General features: G+C 43.4%; 2 protein-coding genes and 1 non-coding gene across 3 annotated transcripts in view; 2 read left to right on the top strand and 1 right to left on the bottom strand.

The window, feature by feature from the left end:
• The first annotated feature begins 430 nt into the window (after positions 1 to 430).
• ATP1B1 (ATPase Na+/K+ transporting subunit beta 1) lies at positions 431 to 24572 on the top strand. Its single transcript, XM_043924727.1, has 6 exons — positions 431 to 611; positions 4942 to 5070; positions 17250 to 17405; positions 19205 to 19389; positions 22130 to 22210; positions 23140 to 24572. Exons 1-6 carry the CDS (start codon positions 515 to 517, stop codon positions 23401 to 23403), a joined length of 912 nt encoding a protein of 303 aa, XP_043780662.1. The 5' UTR covers positions 431 to 514; the 3' UTR covers positions 23404 to 24572.
• LOC122708376 lies at positions 13629 to 13761 on the top strand. The gene has a single exon (XR_006345158.1). It is a non-coding gene; the product is annotated as a small nucleolar RNA SNORA66 (small nucleolar RNA).
• The window catches only part of NME7 (NME/NM23 family member 7), a 226717-nt gene continuing 224196 nt past the window's right edge, over positions 23968 to 26488 (bottom strand). Inside the window, exon 12 of the mRNA XM_043924726.1 lies at positions 23968 to 24672. Within this exon, the coding sequence (XP_043780661.1) occupies positions 24640 to 24672 (33 nt within the window). The 3' untranslated portion in view covers positions 23968 to 24639. The remainder of the gene's footprint in view (positions 24673 to 26488) is intronic.

A 26488-nucleotide genomic window follows, 5' to 3' on the forward strand; every position in this document is an offset into this window, starting at 1 on the left:
AGGGCGTGCGCCCCTGCCAATTTCTCGACTCGTGGCGGACGGCTGTCGTTTGTCCGTCCTTCCTTCTGACTTTCTCCCGTCCCTGCCTGTTTCTGCAGAGGTCACAGGAGGTGGGGGCCGTACACGCGTCCCTGGTGGCTGCGGGAGCGGCATCTGCGGGCCCCGAACTCCCACCCCCCGCCGCTCCAAGGGCAAGAGGAGCGCGTGGCGGACCAAAGAGAGCCGGCGAGCGGCCGCGCGCCCACCAATAGGTGCGGGGCTCGGAGCCGCCCAGCGCGCGCGGTCCCTCCCTCCTCCCTCCGCCCCCGCCCCCGCCGCCGCCGCCTACCCCTCCTGCCGCTCCTGACTCTGCTTCTCCGCCGCGCGTCTGGCACTCAGAGAGCCGCAGCGCCAGCGGCGGGTGCAGCCAGCGGAGAGCCAGGCCGGGAACGCCGAGCGGCAGCCCGGGAGGACGCGAGGGCGCACGCCGCAGTCACCCATCTTCAGTCCCTGCGGCAGCTGCTGACCCGCCACCATGGCCCGCGGAAAAGCCAAGGAGGAGGGCAGCTGGAAGAAATTCATCTGGAACTCGGAGAAGAAGGAGTTTTTGGGCAGGACCGGTGGCAGCTGGTGTAAGTACGGGGTCCGCAGCCCTTGCCCCCCTACCGCCTAGTGTTTCCGGGTAGGCGCATCCCCCGCGCAGGCTCTGCGGACCGCTCGGCGCGCTCAGCGCTGGCGAGGGCGCCGCGGGCTCGGGTGGTGAGCGCTGCTCGGATTGCCCTGGCCCGGGCTTGTCATCCCTGTGCGGAATGCGGAGTCCCCGGGATAGGCGCGGGCGGGGATGGGAGCTAGCCAGGTAGAGCGTTATGTGGATTGTGGCGGTCTCGATCAGTTGTAGCCTATCTGAGCATCACTGGAGCCCTTCCGTCCTGGGAACGGTCCGGCGGTGGGAGAGTTGATCCGTCTCTCCCTTACAGTCGTGTCCCAAGTCCTTAAAAATGAAATTTGAGGCTCTGAGAGAACCGCAGGAAGGAAATCGGATCGAATACAGGAGAGTTTGTGTGTTATAGCACCTTTCTTCTAGTCTAAATATGTACTTCAGAAGGCGGGGGTGGGGGGCGGCGGTGACAGAATCCATACACTGCAGTATTTCGTAGCGAGACCTACAATCTCCCCACCGATGACCTACGCTGGAGTCATCACAGCCCAGAAACGGCCCTGGAAGCTCTATGTCAGGACTCCATTTCTGAGCTTTGGGCCCCCAAACATGGCAAAAGTCGGTTTGTTTTCAGTGTCTACAGAGAGAGGCAGAATCGGTGCCTGGGTGTAAGAAATAAATAGCATAAAGGCAGAAACAGGTCATCTTACAAGATTTTGGGTAGCCTGTTGCTTGGCTGGATAGATTTTTTTTTTCCCGTTGCAAATTAGATACCTCACTTGTCTTCCACCTCTCTACACGGGAAGGGTGACTTTTTTTTTTCTTTTTTTGTAAGGTCATTTTGAAGGGCAGAGTTGTAGGCAAATCTGAATATGAGTCGTGACTGCGGAAGAGAGAGGGAAGGAGGGAGGGAACTCCCCCCTCCTGCATCACTGCCCCCTCCTTCTCTAATATCACCATCACCATCGCCGACACCACTAGCCCCGCCACTGCAGCCGCTGAGGGAGCCCTGGGTAGGCGCTGATGTGGTTCTTCTGATTGGAAGGCTCTGTGAGCATCGGCAGAATGAGTCAGGGAAATAGCGCTTGGCTGACATTTTGAAATGGAAGAACCTGGAATGTACGATTTTTGTAGAGGGAAAAAAAAAAGCAGCCTGTAATGGGTCTCTCTTGATTGAAAAGTAAAGGGTTAATAATGCATCACACTTCAAGGTTAGTCAAGGTGAAATCTTATCCCATACGCATAGGTATCCCTGAGCATGTTGAATGCAGGTCTTTAAGGTGATGGCTTGCAGCTTGTATTTTGTATTTTATTTTGGGAAGACTGTATTCTTCAGTGGGGTTACTGCCATAGTTTCCTATGCAGAATGATAGCTCTCTGTGTTTTCTTAACGTGGAAGGGAAGGCCTGGAGAACTCAGGGTGTTTGTGGAGTGAACAGCTCCCAGCCTGGGCCATCTCCTAGCGACTCTTGGTAACTTGAGTGAGGTCTGAGGGGTGCACTGCAGGATGGGCTCCCTTCTCCCAAATTGACTGGCGGTTCCTACCATGATGATCTGACCGCAGCTTCATCAGGGGCTAGGGGCTACATCGACTCTAGGCATATTGTAAAATTGGCCCTCTAGTGTTTTTCCCTCTCATAAAATATCTTTCTTTCCTCATGCCAATTCCAGAATAATGTTTGTTTTAGAGGGTAAGGCAGTATGGAAGCACTTGTTCTGTAAGCTGACAGCACCTCCGTATGAGAGAGAGAGAGAAAGAGTGTGTGTGTTGTTTGTGTCTTGATGCTACATACAGCAGTGTCGATACACTGATTCATGAATGCAGACATGAGTACTGATGCTTATGGTTCATCTTTCCTTCCATTTTCCAAGGTGCAGGTGAGGTGCTGGGCTAAAAAATCCAGTTTTTCTTTTGCAGTAGTATGTCTCCTCCTTTCTGGCCATGTAAGAAATGACAGAGCCTCTCGTAGACAGAGAAGGCGGCGGCAGCCGTGTCTTCCTGTGGAGAAAACGCCACCTTTCTAGTCCTGGGCCCAACATGGATGCCCTTGAGACCAGGGCAGGTTGCCCTTGGTTCAGTTCTTCTTGTAGGTAGATTTTCACCAAGATGGACGCAAGAGCCTCGCCTGTCACCTGCTGGAGAGAGCGTAGCACGCACATCGCCCAGTGCTGCCTACCTTTTCGTTAAGTTAATACAGGCGTTGGTAGGTGTTTATGTTGACCGCTGGGCCCAGATACCATTTTCCCTTCTGCATATGACCTTTTGAAGGTACTGTTTTTTTTTTTTTAATTGGAATAATTCTATATTACTTATTTTTTTTTAAAGGAAGAACTATTGCTTCAAAAGGGAAAAAAAAAGTGTCTAAAGTGTACCCTCTGCGCCACCCTGTCAGGTTTGTACAATATACCTGGCTTTTCTTTTGGAACCAGCGTGTTGGCCCCCATTGCCTCCGCCCCACCACACCTGCGTTGCCCGCTCTAACCAAGTGACCTCACAACACCAACGCGGGAGACTCAGTCACATCTCAGCACAGTTCCCAGAGGGTACAGTGTTGGGCAGATAGGGGAGGGTGTATCTCCTGAGATTGAATCAGTGTGCTTGCAAAATGAGTTGTTTTTCCCCAGTCATACTTGTATTTTAAATCAAATTGTAGCCTCAATTCTGTACCTCCTCCTGTTGTTAGAATCGGGTATCTGGAGCCCCAGAAATGAGTGTTAAACGTTTCCGTGGTTAGGCTATAAGTGCCTAGGGTGGGGGCAGCAGAGAACCGTGTTGACCGTGTTACACCAGCTCCTGCACCTCTTAGGAGCATTCACTGGAAAATTTTTCCAGATCTCTTGACGTCACAGCCTTGCCATTTGCCTACTGCTGCCTGGATACAGAATGCAGCACTTAACTCTTGTCCTGCGGGGAGGAATGGATTGAGCTGGGCAGCTGTAGTTCTGGATTGTACAGTCTTTTCATTTCTTCTTATCTTGGCGTGGGTCTTTGCCCATTTCCTTCTTTTCTTTTTTTTTCTTTAATGGAGGAGAAAAAGGATTATGGTGAAGCATTTTTCGTAGGTTTTATGTGGATTTTCCTTGTTTTAACAACTCTAGAGTATCATTTCCCCTGAACTATTTATCGCTGATAGAAAAGTTGAGCTTTGAAGTATACACAGAAGGCAAATCTGGCTAATTCCAGCCACAGCGAACCCACTCCCTCCTGACCTCCTTCACGCACATACACACACACTTCAATAATACTTTTGTTCTGTTGCTTTTTCCCAAGGACCCCAGCTTTTACTGCAGGAGACTGGAACGTTTTGAGAAGTGACTTAAGGCTCCTTTGTGCAGTCATGTTTCAGACTTGATAACCCTGTTCCCACTGCTGCCTTCACACTGAGTGTTTGGCTGGCACAGGGCTGCCCGGCGATGCCTAGTACAGCCTGTTACTATGCGGCTAATCTGGGAGATAATCCCTGTAAACTGGTAACTGATACCCTCATTCCAGTCCATGTGCTTCAAGGTTTGTTTTTTGGGGTTTTGTTTTTGGTTGTGTGTTTTTTGTTTTACTTTTGCAGCCATTTTGGCTTCCATTCTGTTATCCTGTGAACTATGGGAAGAAGAGAAGTCAGTTTTATTAGTCCTTAATCTGAGTCCAGTCAGAAGATGAAATAAAAATTTCTACTTGCCATTTTACCATAGCAGTTCCTTCTTTATTCTTTTCTCCGCTGTTGTTTGGTGCCCCTGAAAGGAAAGACGGTGTACTTGGTCAGGAGAGCTTCACCAGCTTGCTCAGCATTCATCACTCTTTCTCAGCATAAAAACTCACGGGCATTCGAATGTTTGGAGAAGCATCAGGGCCTGGATTGTAGTGTTGAAATGTCAAGGGATAAACAAGCAAAGGAAACATCATTCTCTAAGGGAGTAAATTGTCATATTTGAAAGGCATTGCATAAGCACACAAACACAGCACTAGGTTTTATTAATGATCTTCATGACAGTTTTTTTTAAAATTTAGGGAATAAAATTATTTCCTAAAGAATCTTAGTTCTCGTTGAATATTCATTCTACCCTTAACCATCCTGCAACACAGGTACATTGTAATGGAGGACTCCCTGTCCCCCTGTTTTTACCCCACAGTCTGGGAGTCTGGGAGTGAGGTGCAGACTCTTGATCAAGGTTGGGAAAGGAGACTCTGAAGACACAGGTTAGAAGGGAAGCCAGGAAGGAAATCCATTCATCTCTGGCAAGGTTTGCCCTGCATTCTGCGCGTGGGACTGCTTCATAGCCTTTTGTATTTCTGTCTGTTCTCCTTGCAGTTAAGATCCTTCTGTTCTACGTCATTTTTTATGGCTGCCTGGCGGGCATCTTCATCGGAACCATCCAAGTGATGCTGCTCACCATCAGCGAATTCAAGCCCACATATCAGGACCGAGTGGCCCCACCAGGTAAAATTAATGTAAATATGTTCAATTTTCTTCTGGAGGTGAAAGGAGGGTCACTTTTTCAACTGATATAACACTTCTGCGAACAATAGTTGTATTATCTGAGCACATTCTTCTGAACATTTGTCATGTGGTGGAAAGCCAGCCTGGGAAGGAAAAACGGGGACTGTGTCTCTTGCAGCCAGCTCTCCTACCTGCATTGCAGGCAGTGCTGCTGGGGTTGCAGACATCTTACTTTCCCAGCTCTGCTGGGAGGGAGAAGAGCCCTGGTCCTTTATCCAGTCTGGTGCTCATCTGCTCTGTGACTCCTGACCAGAGCCTTGCTCTCATCGTCCCTCACACCCGAGGGGTTGGTTAGAGGGCTCGTCATGGGGCCTTTCCAGCTCACACACATATTTTTCACTTGCTTGAGGGGACTATGATTCAGATAAATCCTTTAAAAAACCACTTTGGCTCTTGTTTTTAAAGGTTAACTTATTTTTAGGGATGATGAGAAGCTCTGAAATGGCCACCAACTCCCAGGGAGGGGAGCCCTGACTTCAGGAGTCTATTCTTTCACCTGTTCTTGACGGGCAGCTTGACCTTCAACAAGGCACACTCTCTTCACTCCTCTATTTATGCCTGTTGTTTAATAGGCATCTTATTTACTGGCTTTCTGGGCCCCCTTTGCAGGTTAAGTACCTGTCTCCTTTAGCTCTGAAAACTTGAGGCCACAGAGAGCTTATCATTGAGAACTGCAGGCTGCCACACGAGTGCCCTGCTGTGTGTGAATGCCGTCACTGTAGACTGACCTGCCCTGAAGGCACGTGTGTCCTCACCGGTCACTAAACCCCGGGGAGTCCCACTGCCCTTACGCCTGACACTGACCCAAGGACGAGACCGCAGAGCCAGCACACTCGATTATTCTGTTAGTGATTGTACTGTCTGGCTCATCTCAAAGTCATTGTCAGGAGGACCTCCAGAGAGGAAGTGTTGCATAACTTCCGGGTTCTCACATGGTCAATGACCTTGAGGCTGCCACCAGGGGTGGCGGTGATGTGTCCCGTCTCCACTTTCCCCGGGCAACGGTTTACTAACAGCTGTATTGAGGTGACAGTCTCGAGGCCGTCTTCATGGGACTGAGCGGCCTTGATCAAGTGTGGCTGCCAGTCACAGGCTTGTCATGTCCTCCTCCTCCTTGGGCCTGAGAAGGACTCTCGGAAGAAAAGCTTCAGAATATGGAGGTGGAAAACACTCTTTGTTAGCCCCAAGTCAAATAGTCCTCTACTGTAAGAAAAATCCTAAATATTTCCAGGTAAATTTAGATCTCGGGGATTTTGGAAGTGACAAAAAGAGAACATGTAAGTATATAAAATGACTTAAGCCTGCTAAATAATTCACAGTTTGTGACAACTGTTTCCTCAAAGAGGTGGGTCTGTGGAAAGGTTGAGGCAGGAATTCTGGTTTGTACAGAGAAATGTAGGATCTTAAGTAAACATGTTGGACACTGGCTTTTGTGACAGTAAAGCATGGTGTATCTTTTTTCATGTTCACATCTGCTTCAGCTTTTATGGTAGCATTAGTAGTCATAATTTTAAATCTGTGTAGACTTTTTTTCTTTTTTTTTTGCCACTTAAGAGCTAATTTTCAATCATGATGCCATTTTCTAACAATTCTTATACTCAAGGTGACCCCAAAGTCAAGCATTTCTTTAATTTCCTGAAGAAAATTTCCAGTTTAAAACTTCCAGTTTAAAAACTGGCCCTTGAGTATTTAACCTTTGTGGAGTCAATCCGTAATAAAGTTAAAATTCTTCATGTTCTCTGCAGAAAGGGAAGTTTCACTTTCAAAAAGAAAGAGTCAAACAGCCAGACCTTTGAAGTAAGGGTTTACAAATGACCTTGCATTTCCCTCCCTCCCCTTCCTTCCAGCCCCTTCCTAAAAGACATGTTCTGAGTACCTATATTTAGTGTCCTCACAGCAGTTGGACTGACCTGACAAACAGTCACTTCTCCAAAGGAATGCCGGTGGCTCATCTTGGAAATATGCATTCCTGTCCTTTGGTCTGAGTCACAGGAAGAGCCCTCCTCAGCCCTCCATCCCACCCCCTTCCACCCCCTCCAGTTCTTTGTCATGTCGCTGTCTCTCCTTTTCCTCACCCATCATCTTGCCAGGAGAGGCTAGGCCAAGTTTCCTTTTACAGACTTCGCCTTTTCAAGGGACATAACATTCATTTGAAAGTGACAGTGGCCTTTGAGCGGGGTGGCCAGGTCGGCAGAGCACTCGCTGCCGAGAATCGAGAAGCATAGCCTGTGGACTCTCCCTGAGTGCTCTGAGGGACCCTCCCGGGCTCTGTTTAACACATCTTAAGAATTTATATTTTCGGTAGGCAATAACTATTTCTTCAGGCCACAGACAAGATCTGTATAGAAACACTGGCAAACTTTTTGACTTCAAATTAGTATCTTTAAGCCTCTCTTTTCATGACCGTTAAAGGGGGGAAAGTGTGTATTTAAGTCAAATGAACCTAGTGAATGTGTGAAAGAGGTGGTCTGTCATTTAAAGATGTAAAGACTTATTAATGCTATTATAAACTGAACTTGAGTCATGAAGACAAACCTGACCAGACTGAGGTTTGACTGCCCTTTTCACACTGGAATACCTTGTCATCAGATCTCTTCTAAATAACATGTGTGAATGTGGCCAAATTAAGCGGTGGCAATTGTACAGAACATTTGCATCTGTTTGTCTATAATACTGGACAAGCTGCGGGGCTAAACACAAAAGTCTCAGGGCAAGGAATAAATCTTTAAACAGGAGAAAAATGTAAGAAAAAAATAGATAACGTACAGTTTCTTGCCCTGACCAGTTGTAGCCATTAGTGGTTATAATATTCCTTACAAAGTCGTGTTGCTGTGTGATATTGAAACAGAAGTGCCTACTCAGCCTGGAAGGCAAGGGCTGCTGAGATTTTATGTTGAAACATATTAATTTGCTATTTTGGTGGGTCAAAAATGGTTACCTGTTGGCAGTTTCATGTTGCCTAACCTAAATGTGAGAACAGCTCCTGAGGGCGCAAGCCACGACACATAAGTTCCCAACAAAACTGACCTGAAAAGGACAAGCAGGGGCTGTGGAGCTGGACACAATCCCACCATTCCACACAGTACTTAACCTCACTAAGCCTCAGTTTTCTCATCTATAAAATGGGGATTGAGAATTTAAAAAGATACTACATATATGTAAAGTGTCACAAACCTCGTGGCACTAGGTAAATTGTGGCTGTTAACAGCCTCTATTTTATTATAGCCCTGTCATTTCACTGGAAGCAGAGTGTCTTCTTTTTGAATATTGAATTTAGTATTTCTAGCCTTTGGATGATATAACATGGGTGTTTTGTACACTTAGATTTTCATTGGTCGGGAAGATCCCCTGGAGAAGGGAATAGCAACTCACTCCAGTATTCCTGCCTGGGAAACCCCATGGACAGAGGAGCCTGAGGGACTATAGTCCATGAGGTCACAAAGAATTGGGTAGGACTTAACAACTAAACAACAATAATAGGATCTTAGCTTTCCATGGAGAGTGAGAGAATCTGGGTTAGGAAACAGGTTTAAGAAAAATGGTTAGGTACATTTAAGTGACATCGCATTGGTCCCACCCTCCCTCTAAAATACCCCCACTTTTGGGTTCACCCCTGCCAAGCTTTCCTCCCTGGGGGACCCTCTTAAGAAAATCCTCAGCAGTGGTCAGTGGCATCTCTTCTCACATGTTAAGGGTGTTGGGTCTGGAGAGAGATGCAGTTGTCAGCGTGCGGGAGAGGGCAGCAGGCACACCCACGTGCCCACACGCACTCACGCTCACCGTGCCTGCCCCTGGTTTGACCCTGTGCTTTTTGCTGCCTGGCCAGTGGTGTAAGGGAAAAGTCTCCCCTTCCATCCCTATTCCACCCTGCCCTGCACTCACAGAGCCACGGGGGGACGAAATGAAGGTCACTGTGTGTTAGTCAGGGGGTCCGGGAGACTTCCAGCCACCTTGCTTCCTGGTGAGCAGCAATGAATGTGTACTCTTCCTCTTAAGTTGTGGGCAGGTTTTTGTTTTGTTTTGATGTAAAGGTGGCTCAGTGTAGGAAGAATTCATTTTAAAAGGCTCATATTTCCAGTGAGAAGTGTAGCCAGCATGGAGGCAGGGGAATAGGGTGGGCGGAGACCAGCAGACCACACTGCCACCACCAGCAGACTTCACTTCACCCTGATTGGGAAACATCTTGTCAAGGCATTAGAATTCCAATCTCATTGTAATTCCAGTGAGTTCTTGAGAAGTCATTACGTCAGGCTCAGAATTCCTTTTTTTTTTCTTTCCAAGCTATATCACACTGTATTTAGGCTCTTTCACTTAAATTTCAAAAGGGGGAATTGGACACATTTGGCTTCCTTATACTTTGGGGAATTATTACTTCAGAGTGCTAGCAAGATGTTTTTCTGCTCTTTCGTTAGATTCCATTGATCTGTGAGCTTGTATGATGAACATCTGATGCCCTCCAGGCCCCGCCTGGCACCCAGTTCCCTCACCTGCCTCTCCTCCCTCCTCCAAATGGGTCCTGCCAACCTGCGCCCAGAGTCTGAGGCTATCGATGAGTTGGCCTTGGGGGCACTAGGATTTCCAGGGGCTCCTACCTAGACTCATAGTTTGGTAAAGGGTTGAGGACAGCAAACTCCAGGTTCCCTTCCTCAGTGAGCCTGGCTGTTTGGCCTTCACGACTCACCTCCCCAGGGTGCTTTTTCTTCCAGTCTAAAGTTAAAGGTACGATTAATCATGTCAGCTCAGGTGCATAGGAAGCCTACTGATTAACTTAAAATATTCTTGGAGTCACAGAAAAACATGTGCCTTACTTCATGTGCTCATTTTAGATGACTGAGCAGAGCAAAGACCTCTGGTGAATAGAACCAGGTAACAAATTTCATGCAGAGATAGAGATGGGAGTGGGGAGATGAATCTGAAGCTTCATGTAGGGCTTTTCTGCTGCTCTCTTTTGAGGGAAGGGCTTGGGGAAGGTGGTAGTGGAAAGAACATCGACCTTACAGCCTCCATTTCTACCTCCACGTCTGTGGTAAAATACTATGGGTTGCACTTGATATCTGTGCTTGTTCTGTGCTCTCATTCTAATAATCTCAGGACCCCATGGCTCTTCTGACAGACAAGATGAGAGAAGCTGGGAAGATGAAGGGGAAATGGGGAGGTATCACCTAGTGGCTTCCAACCAGAAAAGTATCTTTCCCTATATAACATGCATGAGTAGACATCATCAGATATCCTGTTCAATGTGGTGTCTTATTTTAGGATATTGGTCACTTAGCAAATTTTGTATCTAAAATCAACCTACTGTGTGTGCTTGTTCATCAGTTTGGCCTTGGATTAAAAAAAGCATCATTAATATGATAGATTTGACTATAGTTTTCCATTATAAAAGTGGTTATCATTTATTTTACTGAGAACAAGCATAATAATGAGCCATATAAGATATTAAAGCTATGTCCCTGTGAAATTCCGTGTGTATCTAAGAGAAAGCCCTTGAATTAAATATCAGTAATTCTCTTTGCTCACCTGAAGATGATTATACAACTATAGGAAAAAACAATATTTGACGATATAGGATAATTCCATAAATGGAGAAGAGCCTTCAACCAGTGTGCATGCCATTTAACTTAGGAGAAAAGATTTCCATACACTGAGGGTTATTGAACACCCAAATAGGCTGTAGAGAAAGTCCAGCAACTCATCTTTCTAAGACTTTTCAAAGAAAGCAGCTTCTTGAGATTCTTGAGGGTTGGGGAGGGTGGAGATGTGAACCTGCCCAGCAGCAGGGGGATTGACTTCAGCTGATCCCAGGCCACAGTCAAAAGCAAATCAGAGGCAGAAAGTGAGGTTTAAGCGACTGGTTTCCAGAAAGTACAGTGGCACCTTTCTTCCTGTGCCCTCATTGTATTTTTGTTAGGTAAATTGGTATTAATCCTGCATAGGTAAAATAAAAATTAAAAGCAACAATCAAAACCCATAAGTATCCTAGTGGCATTTGAAGGGGGAATACGTGTGTGTGTGTGTGTTTGCACTCACATGTGTGTACATTCAGTAGTGTCCAACTCTGTGACCCCGTGGACTGTACTCCGCCATGCTCCTCTATCTGTGGAATTTTCCAGGCAAGAATACGGGAGTGGGTGGCCATTTCCTCCTCCAGGGGATCTTCCCAACTCAGGGATCAAACCTGCAACTCCTGCATCTCCTGCATTGGCAGGCAGGTTTCTTTACCACTGTGCCACCAGGGAAGCCCATGTCTGTGTGTATCTATGTGTACCTAGATGTGTATGACTGTGTATAAAACCACATTCCCAGTTTTTTTTTTTAATGGAAAATTACTTTTCTACTTGGAATGTTCAGAAGACCAACATGTATGTAGTATGTGCAAGGCTCCCTTTATAAGCACTTTTTTGTCTTCTGGAGGTTTCTGTGGAAAGTGATTCCTATTTAGGGTATTTGGCCTAGTAATTTATTGGTTGTAATAAATGACAGGCACAAGCAGCTGCACTTTGGAATTCCCTTTGAGTAACTTTGCAAGGTTAAGATGAATGCATTCTAGTTTAAATACTTCAAACTCATAAGTAGATAGAGACATTCTAAGCTTGCTACATCATAAACCTAATTAGAAGCAAAATACTTTTCTTAATGAACAGTCTTTCTTTTCTCTTTCCTTTCCCTTCCTCTTTTACTTTCCCTTGACCCCTCCTGCTCTGAACCCTACTAAAGTCCATGGTGATGTGTTTTCCTTATTTGTTTCTCAAGAAATGGGGAACCAAAGGAGAGGTCAATGTTATTGAAAGTCAAGTGTAAAGCCAAAAGTTGTTTTTTTTTTTTTTTTAATTATTTTAACTTCAAATCTTATGTGAAGTTGACACACAAATTAAAAACCAAATAGTAAAGCTTCAAATATCCAGATTCTCATTTCAGTCCTTTCAGGTGACTCTATTTGATAATAGTCTGTAATTTATGGCAAATGATCAGTTGAAGGCTAGGCTGTCCAGAGCTTAGTGTGGTTCATGTAGGTTCAAGTTCAGAAGACTGGAGAAGCAGGTTAGGTCTGTTTCCCAGAATATAATTGGAAACTGCAGGTCAGTAATTGGGTGTTCTGCTGTCTTTGGCCTCTGAGAGTTACTGCTACAAACAAAGCTTGTCCTTATCCAGAGCTATAACTCACAACCAAGGAGTGAACATTGTGGAGAGGGACAGCTGAAGGGATTTGTGTAGTCCTTGGAGAGGGTCATGGTTGAGAAATTTGCTCATGGACTCAAGATGACTGTTTGCAATCCCATCAACTGTAGCCCGAAGGCTCCTCTGTCCATGGAATTCTCCAGACCAGAATACTGGAGCGGGTAGCTGTTTCCTTCTCCAGGGGATATTCCCTACCCAGGGATCGAACCTAGGTCTCCCTCATTGCAGGCAGATTCTTTACCATCTAAGCCACCAGGGAAGCCCCAAGAAAATAAAGAAGTTGCCAAATCCAATTCTATCCCTTTTTATCCCAGACTAATGGAAAATTAGTCTGATAATATAAATGGTTTAAAGGATTTAGATACCAGGTCAAGGGTCCTTCATCTGCTTCTTTTGAGTATCTAATTGCTTTAGAGAAATTAGTAGGAATTTTCCTAATGGTTTAGAGAAAATCTCATCAGAGAACTCTCCTAATTAAGATTATCCAGAACAGAACAGTCCAGGGGATTGCTCTCTGATAGCTTGCAGGAAGAGAAATTCTCAGGTTAGCAGATTCTAGACAAAAGAGAAGAGAAGAGACAGAGGTGGTGGCTGATAGAGTGAGGGGCCTTCCAGAAATATGAGGAAAGGGAGCTGAAGAACATACCAAGGAGGCGAGAGCCACACTTGACTCTGGGGTGGCCTCCTGGGTATTTGTGTATTATGTCTGTGTGTGCTCCCATAGCTTAGGGTTTAGAGAGAGAAGCTGATTGCATGACCTCAACCCAAATGGTTCATGCTTTTCTGGAAGGAACATTTAGATCAGAAGTTGGGTATCTTAAAAGGATAGTCACTAAGGCTTATATTAGTTATACCTTCTATGATCGTGCAGACTCCAGAGGGAAAGTTTCACCTAGAGAAGACAGCGAGACATGGCTGTGTTCCCCGAGGGTTGGTCTGTTGTTCCTGGGCTCCATCTGCCAACTTTGGCCCAAGGTCTTATCCAGCTGGGCAACTCACAGGATGGCAAGACCCAAAGCTTACCTGTCCATTTCACCTCTTACATCCTTGATTTCATCAGTGATGTTTCTTGGTGCAGAACACAGAGATTCTTCAAGTGTGTTTGATCGACATGTCTCTCATATGGTAACATACAGGCTTGATCATAAGCCAAACTCTCTGAAGGATTTGGGCTCTTGGGAATTGGTGGATACAAGACCCGTGGTGTATAACTCTTTTCTGAGCCAGTGGTGCCATTGTGCATGTAATAATAATATCTGTATTTTCATTAATCAGATCTTAGATCACTAACAGCAGCGTTTCCAATAAGAATCGCTGGTGTGCAGACTCGATCACTAGCTCTGCATGATGTTGCAGGAGTGAGGGGAACCAGGTTTGCTAAAGTAATTGTGGTGCTAGAAATGGATTAGCCTTGGATGCTACCATGGTGGTCTACTCTGTCCCAGCATATTATTTAAAAAAAAAAAAAGGATCACTGGTACAAGTCTCTGGATAGGCATGAATTTGGTTTTCACCAGAGCTCTCAGACTGCTGAAGAGCTCACCTAGCCGTGCCCTTTTGGTAGTAAAGAGCCAGAGCACTGAGTGAAGGGAGCTAATGCTTTGGGGTCTCACACGTGTCACCTGGTCTGTTTAATAGTGGGGACCCTGCACTCGGCATTGAGAGGGAAAGGACAGTTCTCCGCAGAACCCCAGCTCTTCTTGCTCTCCTTTTTGCTGTGGGAGAACCGGAGAAGTCCATCACTTGTACTCATACACACATACACACCTGGGAGGTAGAGTAGCCAGGGAAGAGAAATGCAGACGCAGCCAGGAAGTGCAGGGCAGACTGCTGGGGAGGAGAGCTGCAGCTGGGCCAGAGGGAACACCGACCGGGTGACCCTCTCCTCGCCATTGAGAGGCGACCGTGTTTGCTCTCAGTGTGACCTTTCGAACTGTTGGGTGAGATGCTCCAAATCTCACACCAGGCTCCTGGACGTTTTGTTAGTGTTTTGTGTTTTTGCTGTGTCACCGCTCTGCAGGGAGACCATGACTCACCAGGCCGATGTCCTTGCAGTCAGCCAGCCGGTTCTTCCCCACCTCCTTCCTTCCTGAAGTTGAGGGGAGACCGCCCCTTGGCTTCTGATGTTGGTCTCATCTCTTTCATCTGTCCACTGCTCTCCTGCCCCTCTATTTCCCAAGCCTGGGACACTGTTTAACCCTATGCACCCAGATCTTAGTCCATTTCTGCCCACCCCCTTGCAGGCACACAGAATACCCGACACATTCAGCGGCATCTGCCTCTGAGCTCTCTGGCCCTGTGCGCTGCCTTTCTGTGTCCCCCCCACCCGCCCCGGAGATCAGCGAATGTCCCCCGAGGCTGTGTTCCCTCCTGACTCCAGGATCAGGAGAACGTCCCCTCCCCTGAGTTCTGTGAAACCTCTAGCTCTGGGCCTGCCTCTGCTCGTCCCCAGGTCCAGGGAGGTCACCTCGACTTGGTGTCTTGTTTACAACGCAAACCAGCAACAAGCCTCCCTCCTAGACTTTCTGCATTTCGCTGGGAGGAGCCCTGTCTACTGCTCCAGCTCAGGAAGGCAGTCCCAGTGGCAGTCTGTTTGTTTATATTTGCATGTATGTATCTGTCATCTTTATCATGTGGCCTCTTTTTGTACTATAATCACAATGCCAATTTTCTAAGTTAATAATGTATCAATAGAGAAACATTTTTTAGAGTATATTGAGTATATTTAAAGTCATATGATTTTCTATGGTTTGTGAGCATCATAAAAAATGTTTTAATTGTAGTAACCTTTGTTTTTAACAGAAGACTCTTTTCCTGTTTCTTCCCTTTAGACTCATTTCTATCACCGTTGACACTCCCCCTCCCCCCCAGCCCCCAGAAATTCTTCAGGTTCTCCACTATCCTTTCTGAGATGACTCTTAATGTCACTCATAGCTTGTCTTGGGCACTCTCTTTGCCTGGCTGCAGACCCTCACGTTCCCTGTCTTCATCATTTCCATGCCTCTAGGTAACTGCAGGCACAAAAGAACTTGCCTATTCAGTCCTGAGCTCTCCCCAACCTCATTATTTAATTACTTTTGAAGCGCAAAGCCATCGTTAATGAGGAGGAAAAATAACGGGTCATTTAGCCCAGACCCTACTGAAACCTGGTCTGAAGCCTCACAAGTGGTGCTGCTAAATGGGCTTCCCTTGTAGCTCAGTTGGTGCAGAATCTGCCTGCAATGCAGGAGAACATGGTTCGATCCCTGGGTCGGGAAGATCCCCTGGAGAAGGAAATGGCAACCCACTCCAGTATTCTTGCCTGGAGAATCCCATAGACAGAGGAGCCTGGCAGTCTACAGCCCATGGGGTCACAAGAGTCAGACACGACTGAGTGACTAAACCACCACATGGCTACTACCCTGTGGTCATCACTTCTGCTTTAATGAGGTCATTGGGTCAGGACTGGCACACCCAGGTTCTCATCCCCTAAAGCAGTAGTTCTTGAACCAAGAGTACTTAAGGATCTCTTCAAGCTTGGTAAGCAGAGATTCCCCAGTTGCACACTTAGAGATGGGGATTTGGCAGGTCCCCAGCAGAGTCTGCGAGGCTGCACATTTAATAAGCCCCTAAGCGAGAGCGATGGAGCTTACCCTGAAAGACTGTGATGATGAGGCTCCTTCTGTGCCCAACACTAAGAGGGCAAGTCTGGGACTGGGGATTCATATAGGGTTGCTAGATTAACAAATAAAAATACAGGATGCCCAATTAAATGTGAACTTCAGGTAAACCATGAATAATTTTTTAATGTATGTCCCCAGTTTTACATAAGACATACTTGTATAAAACATTATTCATGATTTATCTGAAAATAAAGTTTAACTGTGCATTTTATATTTTATCTGGCAGTCCTAGAATAGAATGCTGTTGTGATTGACTGTCCAGTCACTATCTGAGACAGTGCTGTGTATCATTGCTCAAATGTCTGTCTAGGAAGTCATGTGAATGGCAGAGGCTTTTAGAATCTAAAAAGTCATTGAAGAGTGGAAATCCAAGGTATACATACTTTGGTTTTTACCCTGTCCAGCACTTGACTTGCTCAGAATAACCATTTACGTTTGGAATGGAAAGCCGGAGAAACACATAAATTCCATATTCCTCCAGTTTAGGTTAAAAGATGCATATGGTCTCTATTGAGTAGTCTTAAGTCTGCAGTTTTCAGTGGTCATAAGTTCATTGATTAAAAGGAATATGGAGGAAGACCTCTGTGCTCAGTCTTACGTGCCATTAGGGAAGGAAGAAGCATCTGCGTGAGATGCTGGCTTGCAATGCATTTTTTTTTTTTTTTAACTTGGGCACAAAGGAAAACTGGAAAGAGAACAGGCTTTGGAGTACACCATGCCTGGGTTGGAATTCCGGTTCCACCACTTCCTCTGTGACTTTGGGCCAGGTACTTAACCTTTCTGTGCAAGAAGTGTTTCATTCATAAAATAGAAATATGCATATCATGAAATGTTGTTGGGGAACTTATATGATGTCTGATAATTAAGACACAGTCATTGGTACTTATGTACTTAACCTAAATGCCAGAGAAAGGACTTCACATGAGAGAGAATTTAACCCAGTGTATTTTTTTATTTTTGGCTGCACACTGCAGCATGTGGGACCTTAGTTCCCTGACCAGGAATTGAACCCACAGCCCCTGCATTGGAAGGTGGAGTCTTAACCACTGGACCACTGGGGAAGTCTCATAAGCCTTTCTTTTTAGCTAGAATGCTTTAGCAAAATATGTTTTACATGTGAAGAGTCTGCTTCTGCAGTATCTTGGTTGACTCATGATTTCTTTTTAGCCAGATTGCATTAGCAAAGTACGTTTTACATGTGGAGAGTCTGCAGTATCTTGGTTGGTTGCCTCCCCACTCATGATTTTCTCTGTTTTTCTAACTTTCTACCTGGTCTAGGATTAACACAGATTCCTCAGATCCAAAAGACTGAAATTGGCTTTCGTCCTAATGATCCCAAGAGCTATATGACATATGTGGATAACATAGATAATTTCCTGAAGAAGTACAGAGATTCGGCCCAGAAGGATGATATGATTTTTGAAGATTGTGGCAGTAAGTAGACATGTTTTGGATGACTGTGATTGGTTAATTCTGATCTCCTGTTTCAATTTGTTATTTAATGATTGAAAGATCCTCCTGAAGTATTTAAAAGATTAACTCTGACCATATTGAGAGGAACTGTGTTGTTTTTTTTTTTTTTTAAAGCAGAAAGACTTTATGGTTTTAGCTTGGATACAGTGAAACTGTATAGTGGCAAGTGTTACTTTAACCCCCATTTGAAAGGTGTGTTTTGAAAACTGCCAGGCATCTCTGTTTACTGATCAGACTCAAAGACCATATTACAGTTCTGATCCTCCTACATATATTGGTTTTGAGAAACATAATTGCCTTTATTTCCAGATTTCTGCCCCGCTCCCTCCCCCAAGCCCCCTGGCCCCTATAGAAGAGTTCATAGGACCTTCTCTCAGCCAAATGACCCTTTGGTGTGATTAGCTATAACCACACTGAACTGATGGAGGAGGGTTTATGGTCAGGGTATATTTTAAAGACCCTGGCCAGGATGGATAATGAAATATATCTTGGGCAGCTAAGCATCTGGATAAGGGAATGACTGATGAGTGTAAAGAATGGCTCTTAGTTTCCTTAAGCCATTGACACAAACACACATCCTCCCCCTTGCTCCCTGAAGTATGAATTTCCCAGCTTTGTTTTCATACCTATCACAAATAAGATGCTGCTGTGAGTTACTAGGTGATAATCAGTTTTTCTAATTCCATTCAACTCCTGTTCTTTATATGGCAGATGGTTGTGTAATATGGGGTAAATTGCCATTTTAAGTTATTTTGAAAGGATTTAGTAATTTAAAAGAAACATCTTCATGAAATTTTTCTCATTTGACTTTAAATGAGATTTTCATCTTACTTTGTAATAATTAAATGATAAAATGATTAAATTCACTCCATATGATAGAGTGAATCTCTTTTCAGGAGATGGACCGAATTGAGGTACTTTACTATTGGAAGGGAAAATAGTTAATTTGTGGACTTAAAATATATATATATATATATATTTTTTAAGTACATATATGTACATACACATACATAATTAATGGTATTTGCATCAATTTCCTGCAGAATGCTTTAACTTTGAATTCTATTTTCATTTATTTTTTCCTAAGACTTTCAATTTAAAACACGCAGCTATAAATTTTCTCCATCGAACAAACGCTTATAAGAACTCAGTGTTAAAAGGCAAAAACTCAAAAAACATTTTTTTCAAACCTTGAATGGTGGTTGAAAAGGAAAAACAATTCTTTCCTGTTCACTTTTTACTGTTTGACATGTTCATTAGCAGCATAGCTCTAAGAAATCTCAACCAAGAAACTTATAGTTCTGAAAATTACTGGCAGTCCTTTTAATTTGTGTTCTAATTATAACATCCCCATTATTGAGTTAAGCTGATGCTGACCTGTGCAAACAATGCTACCCATGAAGAGAGATCCAATTTCCTTTCAGTCTTCTAAACAGCAGAGTCATCCATTATTTAAAGAAAGAGAAATATTGTCAGAGAGCAGACATCATGTGCTTGCTCATCAAGCGCTATAGAGTACTATGACGTTTTGGTGTGGGGTCAGGTACTGGCTAGTGCTTTTGGTAAAAATACCTTTTTAAGGTCAGGGGAGAGGTGAGAGATTGCTTGCTGGAAATCTTTCCTTAATTTAGGCCATACAGTAGGTGCAGGATAGCCCTGTCTGAAAAGTAGTCATTGCGGCAGGAAAGAAAGCCCTGTCCTTTATCAATAATGCTCAGGGAATTGTCAGTACAATGTGAAAATGGCATTTGCATTTTCAGATGTGCCCAGTGAACTCAAAGATCGAGGAGAATTTAACAACGAACAAGGAGAGCGGAAAGTCTGCAGGTTCAAGCTTGAATGGCTGGGAAATTGCTCTGGAATAAATGATGAAACTTACGGCTACAAAGATGGCAAACCATGTGTCATTATAAAGCTCAACCGAGTTCTGGGCTTCAAACCTAAGGCAAGTATTATTTTAAATCACAGAATTTCAATGAGCCATTCACACTTAGATGTAGTCCTTAATTGGTATGAGAAGAATAGACTATAATGAGTTTTTAAAGGATCCTCAGTGACAGTTTTAAAGCCCCATCAGTAGAGTAACATTGAAAACCTCTGTAGCCATCTTGAAATTCTGAGAGTTAGGTCATTAATCTTATTTCCTAAAGTTAGAGAAATCCTGTGCGGCAGAGCCAAATTCTGACATCAGTCCAGTGGCCCTGTTCTGCATTTCTATAATGTAATTATATAGACTCTTTAAAAGTAAAAAGAGAAACAGGTTATCTCTAAGTTTAAAACCTACTTGCCTGTACAGTCAGACTCTGGTTTTGGTACCCTAGGGGCCACGGTATTAAAAAAAAGAAAAAAAAGTATCTGGTAATCTGAGAAAAATGATATCATCATCAGAAAAAAATCTTTGTTTTTACTGAATGAAGACTTCATGGTAAAATTAGTTGAGTACTAGGTTGAACTTTTATAACAATGCCATTGGCTTTTGCCATTATTGCAGCCCATATAAGGTAAGTATTCCTGGAGATCACCCAAAAATGGCAAGTTGCCTCCATTCACCATTTAGTGGGATGATAGTAATTCTTTAGAAGGAAAAATTGTATTGGTGTTACCTCTGCTTTTATAAAATTGCTAAGTTCATTCTCTCCCCCAGATCATGAATTTAAAAATGCCATCCTTTTCTCTTAAGCATGCATTCTTCCATGTTTCTTATATTTGCACATATGAGCATCACCATTAAGAGGGTAGTTTTTGGTTCTGATAGGAACTGACTACAGAATACAGAGTTATACGAACAAATTTACTTCATTCTGGAATCCGGCTCTTTTGTTCATCAGCTTTCTGTTACATGCTGTTTTTTCCCACAGTGTTACCCATGAATATTTTCAAAAAGTCAATGTAGAGATGAAAAGTTTTATTATCATAACTGAAGGATATATCAAAACTCCCTCACTGCCACAGGAGGGAAAAATAGATGAGTGGGTAGATGGCTGGCTGATTTGATGGATTGCCCACAGAAATTTATGTATCACTCAACAGAATTTTAAATCTTCTTTCCACTTAGACTAGGATGGTGGTGGTTTAGTCACTCAGTCATGACCAACTCTCTGTAACCCCATGGACTGTAGCCTGCCAGGCTCCTCTATGGGATTTCCCAGGGAAGAATACTGGAGTGGGTTGCCACTTCCTTCTCCAGGGGATCTTCCTGACCCAGGGATCAAACTCAGGTGTCCTGCATTGCAGGTAGATTTTTTTTTACTGAATGGGCCACCAGGGAAGTCTGGACGAGGATATAATGGAAGAAAAAGGGTGAGAGCCATTACATCACACACAGAGTTGATGGTCATATTGCTAGGAAGCTCTTCACCAAGATAAACCAGGTATTTAGCAGTGAAACGAATTGGTGCAGTGTGTCCCAAGGATTAATTGTGATCTTTGCTCTTTAAATCTTTTGGTAATTTTGGTAATTTCTCTTTATAGATGATGAATGATATTTGTCCTCCCCAGAGGCGGTACTTCTAGTCTGTTATGATTCACATCTCTTCCCATATTTATAAAGATATTCTGTTAAAGTTATGAATTCAGCTACTCTTACTTTTCAGTTTCCCCCTGCCCAAGCGCCCCTGCTTTGGACTCCCCGTGGTTACCCATCACCACTTTCTGACTGGCATCCCATCCCAAATCCCAAACTCTTTTGTTGTTGCAATTATAGAGATTGTAGAACTCCACATCTTCATGTACCTGTTTCCTCCTCCGTGAAGATAGATTCCAGTAACTACTTTGTTAGTAAACATTTTCTTGACATATTTTAAAGATAAATCTATTGCTGGCAGAAAGTTCCAAGAGAGTTAAATCTAGATGATCGTCATTTTGTATTCCAAAACAAAGAATGGTACCAAAAAGTCCCTTACTGATACAGAAAATTGTCCCTTTTATCTAACTCTGATTAGACTGTGTGTTTACAGCTCATGTCAAGACTCATGCTCTGCCGACGTGAGTAGGCAAGCGGCTTTGTCCAGGGAGTAGACGTTCCTCACACGTCTTATGAGGTGGATTTGAGCCAGGGATTGAGGAGGGCAGGCCCTGGCTATCACTTCAGCCGTTAACTTTCAAAGTGTATTGTGGGTCCCTTCAATGAACTCACCCCTTTACAAGACCCCTTCATTTAGGGCAGTGCCACCTTTATCTGTTTTACATACTGGAATTTCCTAACAAAACTGGGACTTAAATGACAGTGCCTCTACTGGAGATTTAAAAAAGGAAAGCTTACTTGAAGAAGGCATGCTTGAAGGAGAAGGATGGCATTATTTATTCATGGCTCGGGAGGAAAGCCCAGTTTTATAAAAACAGAAATGTCAACCCACCTTTCCATCTAATTTTAATCTTAGCAAATGAGAAAAGAGGATATTTCTGAGTTGGCTCTTATTTTTCAGAGTTCTTGAATAGAGCACATAATGGGTTACCATTAGAAGTTCCATTTAGAACAAAAGTTGGAACTTTGTTATTATTTTCAAGAAAATTAATGACCTTTCCTAGATTGGTTAGGGCAGTCATTCATTCTGCTGTCCTCAAGTGTTTGGTTTTTATTTCAGCTGACAAAAGTGTACTTGTTTGGGCTACAAGTTTTAGTTTTCTTTTTCAGAAATAAAAGAATTATTTACAAACTTACTGACCAACATGGGTTTTATTTTTAGCCTCCCAAGAATGAGTCCTTGGAGACTTACCCAGTGATGAAGTATAATCCATATGTCCTGCCTGTTCAGTGCACTGGCAAGGTAAGGAGATCTTCTGAGTTACTGAGGGTGGATGGGGGAGAGGGGAGAATAAAGGAGATGGTTTTAAATTAGAGGTAAAATTTTAACATGGAAATAAGAAACACTGCTTCCAGGAATGAGTCTCAGCCAATTGAGTTGTAGGTACACTGGGTAAAACTTAACAAAACTGTAAGATGTAACAAGAATAAAACTGTCAGTTTCTCCACTGAACAAGAAACAAATTTAATCCATTGGGATACTGGTTTAAAGATCTGAGAGGTGAACCAGCCCACACAAATGTTTCTCTAGCCCACGTTGTGCTAAAAACTTCAGGCCAATGTTTTTTTTCCAATTGACAATTTTACACTGAAAAGTTGTTTCTTGTTTTTCTTTAAAAAAATAAAAATAAAAATATGAAGGTAACCATCAATGTGTATTTCCTTTAAGTAGAATAAAAGGAATCTCCAAACAGTCCAATTTTATGTTAGCACCAAGAAAGGAAATGGACACAAGAAAATGCAAGGCAAATAGTTAAACTTTCAGAGATAATGTCATTGAGAATATCCACTGGACCCATACTGAAGAGTTTCTGACTTTTGGTGTTGGCTTTATTTCTAGAAGGTTGTGTTAGCTTGAAGAAATGCTTAATTGGCCTCTGCTGCAGCTTCCCATTTGTACAATGAGCACAGTCTCCTTTGAGGACCATTTCTCAAGGCCGCTATGGATTAGGCTGCATATGTGTCAGATAGAGTATATGTCAGATGTGTCACATCCTCCAGTGGCTAATGTTCACCTCCTCCCGGAGCGGGTTTGGGCTGGCGTCTTGGAGGATGACTGATGGGTTCTAGCAGACAGCTCTGTGGGACTGACAGTCTCATTTGTATGTGAGTACAAACAGTGATTCCCAGGATGTGAGCCATTAAAATCTCATTTCCTCTCTGGTTTTTTAGCGAGACGAAGATAAGGAAAAAGTTGGAAGCATAGAGTACTTTGGACTGGGTGGCTACCCTGGTTTCCCTCTGCAGTATTATCCTTACTACGGCAAGCTCCTGCAACCCAAGTACCTGCAGCCTCTCCTGGCCGTGCAGTTCACCAACCTCACCATGGACACTGAAATCCGCATAGAGTGTAAGGCGTACGGTGAGAACATTGGGTACAGTGAGAAAGACCGTTTTCAGGGACGCTTTGATGTAAAAATTGAAGTTAAGAGCTGATCACAAGCACACATCTTTCCCACTAGCCATTTAAAAAAGTTAAAAAAAAAAAAAGATACAAAAACCTACTAGTCTTGAACAAACTGTCATACGTATGGGACCTACACTTAATCTATATGCTTTACACTAGCTTTCTGCATTTAATAGGTTAGAATGTAAATTTAAAGTGTAGCAATAGCAACAAAATATTTATTCTACTGTAAATGACAAAAGACAAAATAAAAATTGAGCCTTGGGACGTGCCCATTTTTACTGTAAATTATGATTCCATAACTGACTTGTAGTACGCAGTGTTTCTGACCCCTAAGTATTGCTGCCTTGTGTATTTTATTTAGTGTACAGTACTCTAGGTGCACACCCTGGTCATTTTTCAAGCCATGTTTTATCGTATCCGTTTTCTACTTTATGTGGGCAAGGTTTGCTGTCCAAGGTGTAAATATTCAATGGGAATAAAACTGGCATGGTACCTTTTTTTTCTTCCTCTTTGGGTTTGGCTCTTTCAAATATAACGGCCCATCGATGAGCGTTTTTAACACACTCCATAGTCCTTTCCTGTGGTGTTAGGTCTTCTCTTTTTCTCTCCTGGGTCCGGGTGGGGGTGGGGTGGGCTGTCATGGGGGAACTGCCCTCTAAACTCTAAGTGTCACTATGGAAACACACGCAGAGGTGATGGGTGGCGTTGTGCTTTGTCCTGAATGCCGTCTTGACTTCTCCTTCCCCGTCCTCCAGTCCGTTCTGAAACTGTGGGTGAGATCCGGAGCGCCCATCACTTTGGCTAGTGATAGGGCCGATTCATTTGCTTTGTACCTTTTCTTTCACTTTCCTTTTTTCCTTTCTCTGGAGGCATCACATGCTGGTGCTGTGTCTTTATGAATGTTTTAACCATTTTCATGGTGGAAGAATTTTATATTTATGCAGTTGTACAATTTTATTTTTTTCTGCAAGAAAAAGTGTAATGTATGAAATAAACCAAAGTCACTTGTTTGAAAATAAATCTTTATTTTGGACTTTATAAAAAGCAATGCAGTACCCCATAGACTGATGTTGAATGTTGTCTACAGTGCAAAAATCCATGTTCTAACATATGTCATAATTGCCAGGAGTACAGTGCTCTTGTTGATCTTGTATTCAGTCAGGTTAAAACAATGGACAATAAAAGAATGAACACATTCCTCATGTGCGTGATTCACTCTTGTCTAAATGCCCCAACCTGTGACTGCTTTACTTTCTGCACTGCTAGTTATCCAAGATCTTGAAGAAATACTGAACCTGAAAGACAAAAATGTGATTTCATTAGTTCCTATGGAAGTTTGGCCTTTTCCATCCAACAGAAGCCAAGAGCTGGGTCAGGACTCTGGACACTGGACATCAAGGTGCACACCCCTTCCTGTGAGACAACCAGGTTAACTGGAGGCAGAGACTCAATGAAGTTTTAAAGTTCAAGTTTAGAAATATTCTGCAGTGATACTCAGTTTAGAAAACATGAAATTTTGGTTCCTGCTAGTGCTTCACAAGGTATAGCTGTTCAAAAAAAGTCAAGGTTGTTATTACTTCAGTTTAAAAAAAGTGATGCTAGCAATCAAAAAATGGACAGAAAATGTATATAGACGTTTCTCCAAAGAAAATGTACAGATGAGCATAGGCACATGAAAAAATGCTCAGTGTCGCTAATTATTAGAGAAATGCAAATCAAAACTACAATAAGGTACCACATCACATACCAGTCAGAATGGCCATCTTTAAGTCTACAAAAAACAAAAGCTGGAATGTGTGTGGAGAAAAGGGAACTCTGTTGGTTGGAATGTTCATTGGTGTAGCTACTATGGAGAACAGTATGGAGGTTTCTCAAAAAGCTAAAAGCTACTATATGATCCAGCAGTCCCACTCCTGGGAATATATCCTGATGAAAATATAATTTGAAAAGACACATGCACCTATATGTTCATAGCAGCACTAGTCACAATAGCCAAGATATGGACGCAACCTAAATGTCCTTCAAGAGATGAATGAAAAAGAAGATATGGTATATATATGTATACACACACACACACACACACACACACACACACACACACACAAATGAAATATTACTCAGCCATAAAAGGAACATAATGCCATTTGCAGCAACATGGATGGACCTAGAGATTATCATACTAAGTCAGTCAGACAGACAAATGTATCATTTATATGTGGAATCTAAAATAGAACATAAATCAACTTACCTATAAAACAGAAACAGACTCAGAGAACAGACTTGTGGTTGCTAAGGGGTGATGGAGCAGGGGAGGGATGGATTGGGAGTTGAGATTATCAGATGCAAACTATTGTATATAGTATGGATAAATAACAAGTTCCTAATGTATAGCACAGGGAACTATATTCAATATCCTGTGATAAACCATAATGGAAAAGAATATGAAAATAATATATATATAACTGAAAAAACTAGCATGTGCCAAAAAAAGTTGAGGTTCAAAAAATTAAGGTTTATACCCTGGTTTTCAGTTCATGGTTTGGCCTAAGTCCTTCTTTAAGTGAAAGTGAAAGAAAGTGCAGGTCACTCAGTTGTGTCCGACTCTTTGTGACCCCATGGACGATACAGTCCATGGAATTCTCCAGGCCAGAATACTGGAGTGGGTAGCCTTTCCCTTCTCCAGGGGATCTTCCCAACTCTGGGATAGAACCCAGGTGTCCTGCATTGCAGGCAGATTCTTTACCAGCTGAGCCACAAGGGAAGCCCAGGAACACTGCAGTGGGTAGCCTATCCCTTCTCCAGCAGATCTGGATCTAGGAATTGAACCGGGGTCTCCTGCATTGCAGGCGGATTCTTTACCAACTGAGCTATCAGGGAAGCCCAAGTCTTTATTTAGCCATATATTTAAAAATTAGCCTTAGAGTGAAAGAGAGTGAAAATGAGCTTTCAGAAAAACATTCTCTAGGTATAACTGAGCTAAAGATTTAAGTATCACTTAACCTGCATGGGAAATACCCAAACTAAAGTATTGATATCGTGTTTCAGAAAGTAGAAATCTTTCACAAAACCTGTGCAACCACAACTCACACCAACCATTCCTGCCTTCAGGCT

This window comes from Cervus elaphus, chromosome 14 (assembly GCF_910594005.1).
Source record: "Cervus elaphus chromosome 14, mCerEla1.1, whole genome shotgun sequence".
In the NCBI taxonomy this organism is placed as follows: domain Eukaryota; kingdom Metazoa; phylum Chordata; class Mammalia; order Artiodactyla; family Cervidae; genus Cervus; species Cervus elaphus.

What these genes read in the sequence shown, in the direction of transcription:
- ATP1B1 (XM_043924727.1), top strand. Translation starts at nt 515, where the DNA reads ATGGCCCGCGGAAAAGCCAAGGAGGAGGGCAGCTGGAAGAAATTCATC. An exon ending in TTCTGGGCTTCAAACCTAAG is followed by an intron (nt 19,390 to 22,129) that starts GCAAGTATTATT and finishes TTTTATTTTTAG; the next exon opens with CCTCCCAAGAATGAGTCCTT. An exon ending in CTGTTCAGTGCACTGGCAAG is followed by an intron (nt 22,211 to 23,139) that starts GTAAGGAGATCT and finishes CTGGTTTTTTAG; the next exon opens with CGAGACGAAGATAAGGAAAA.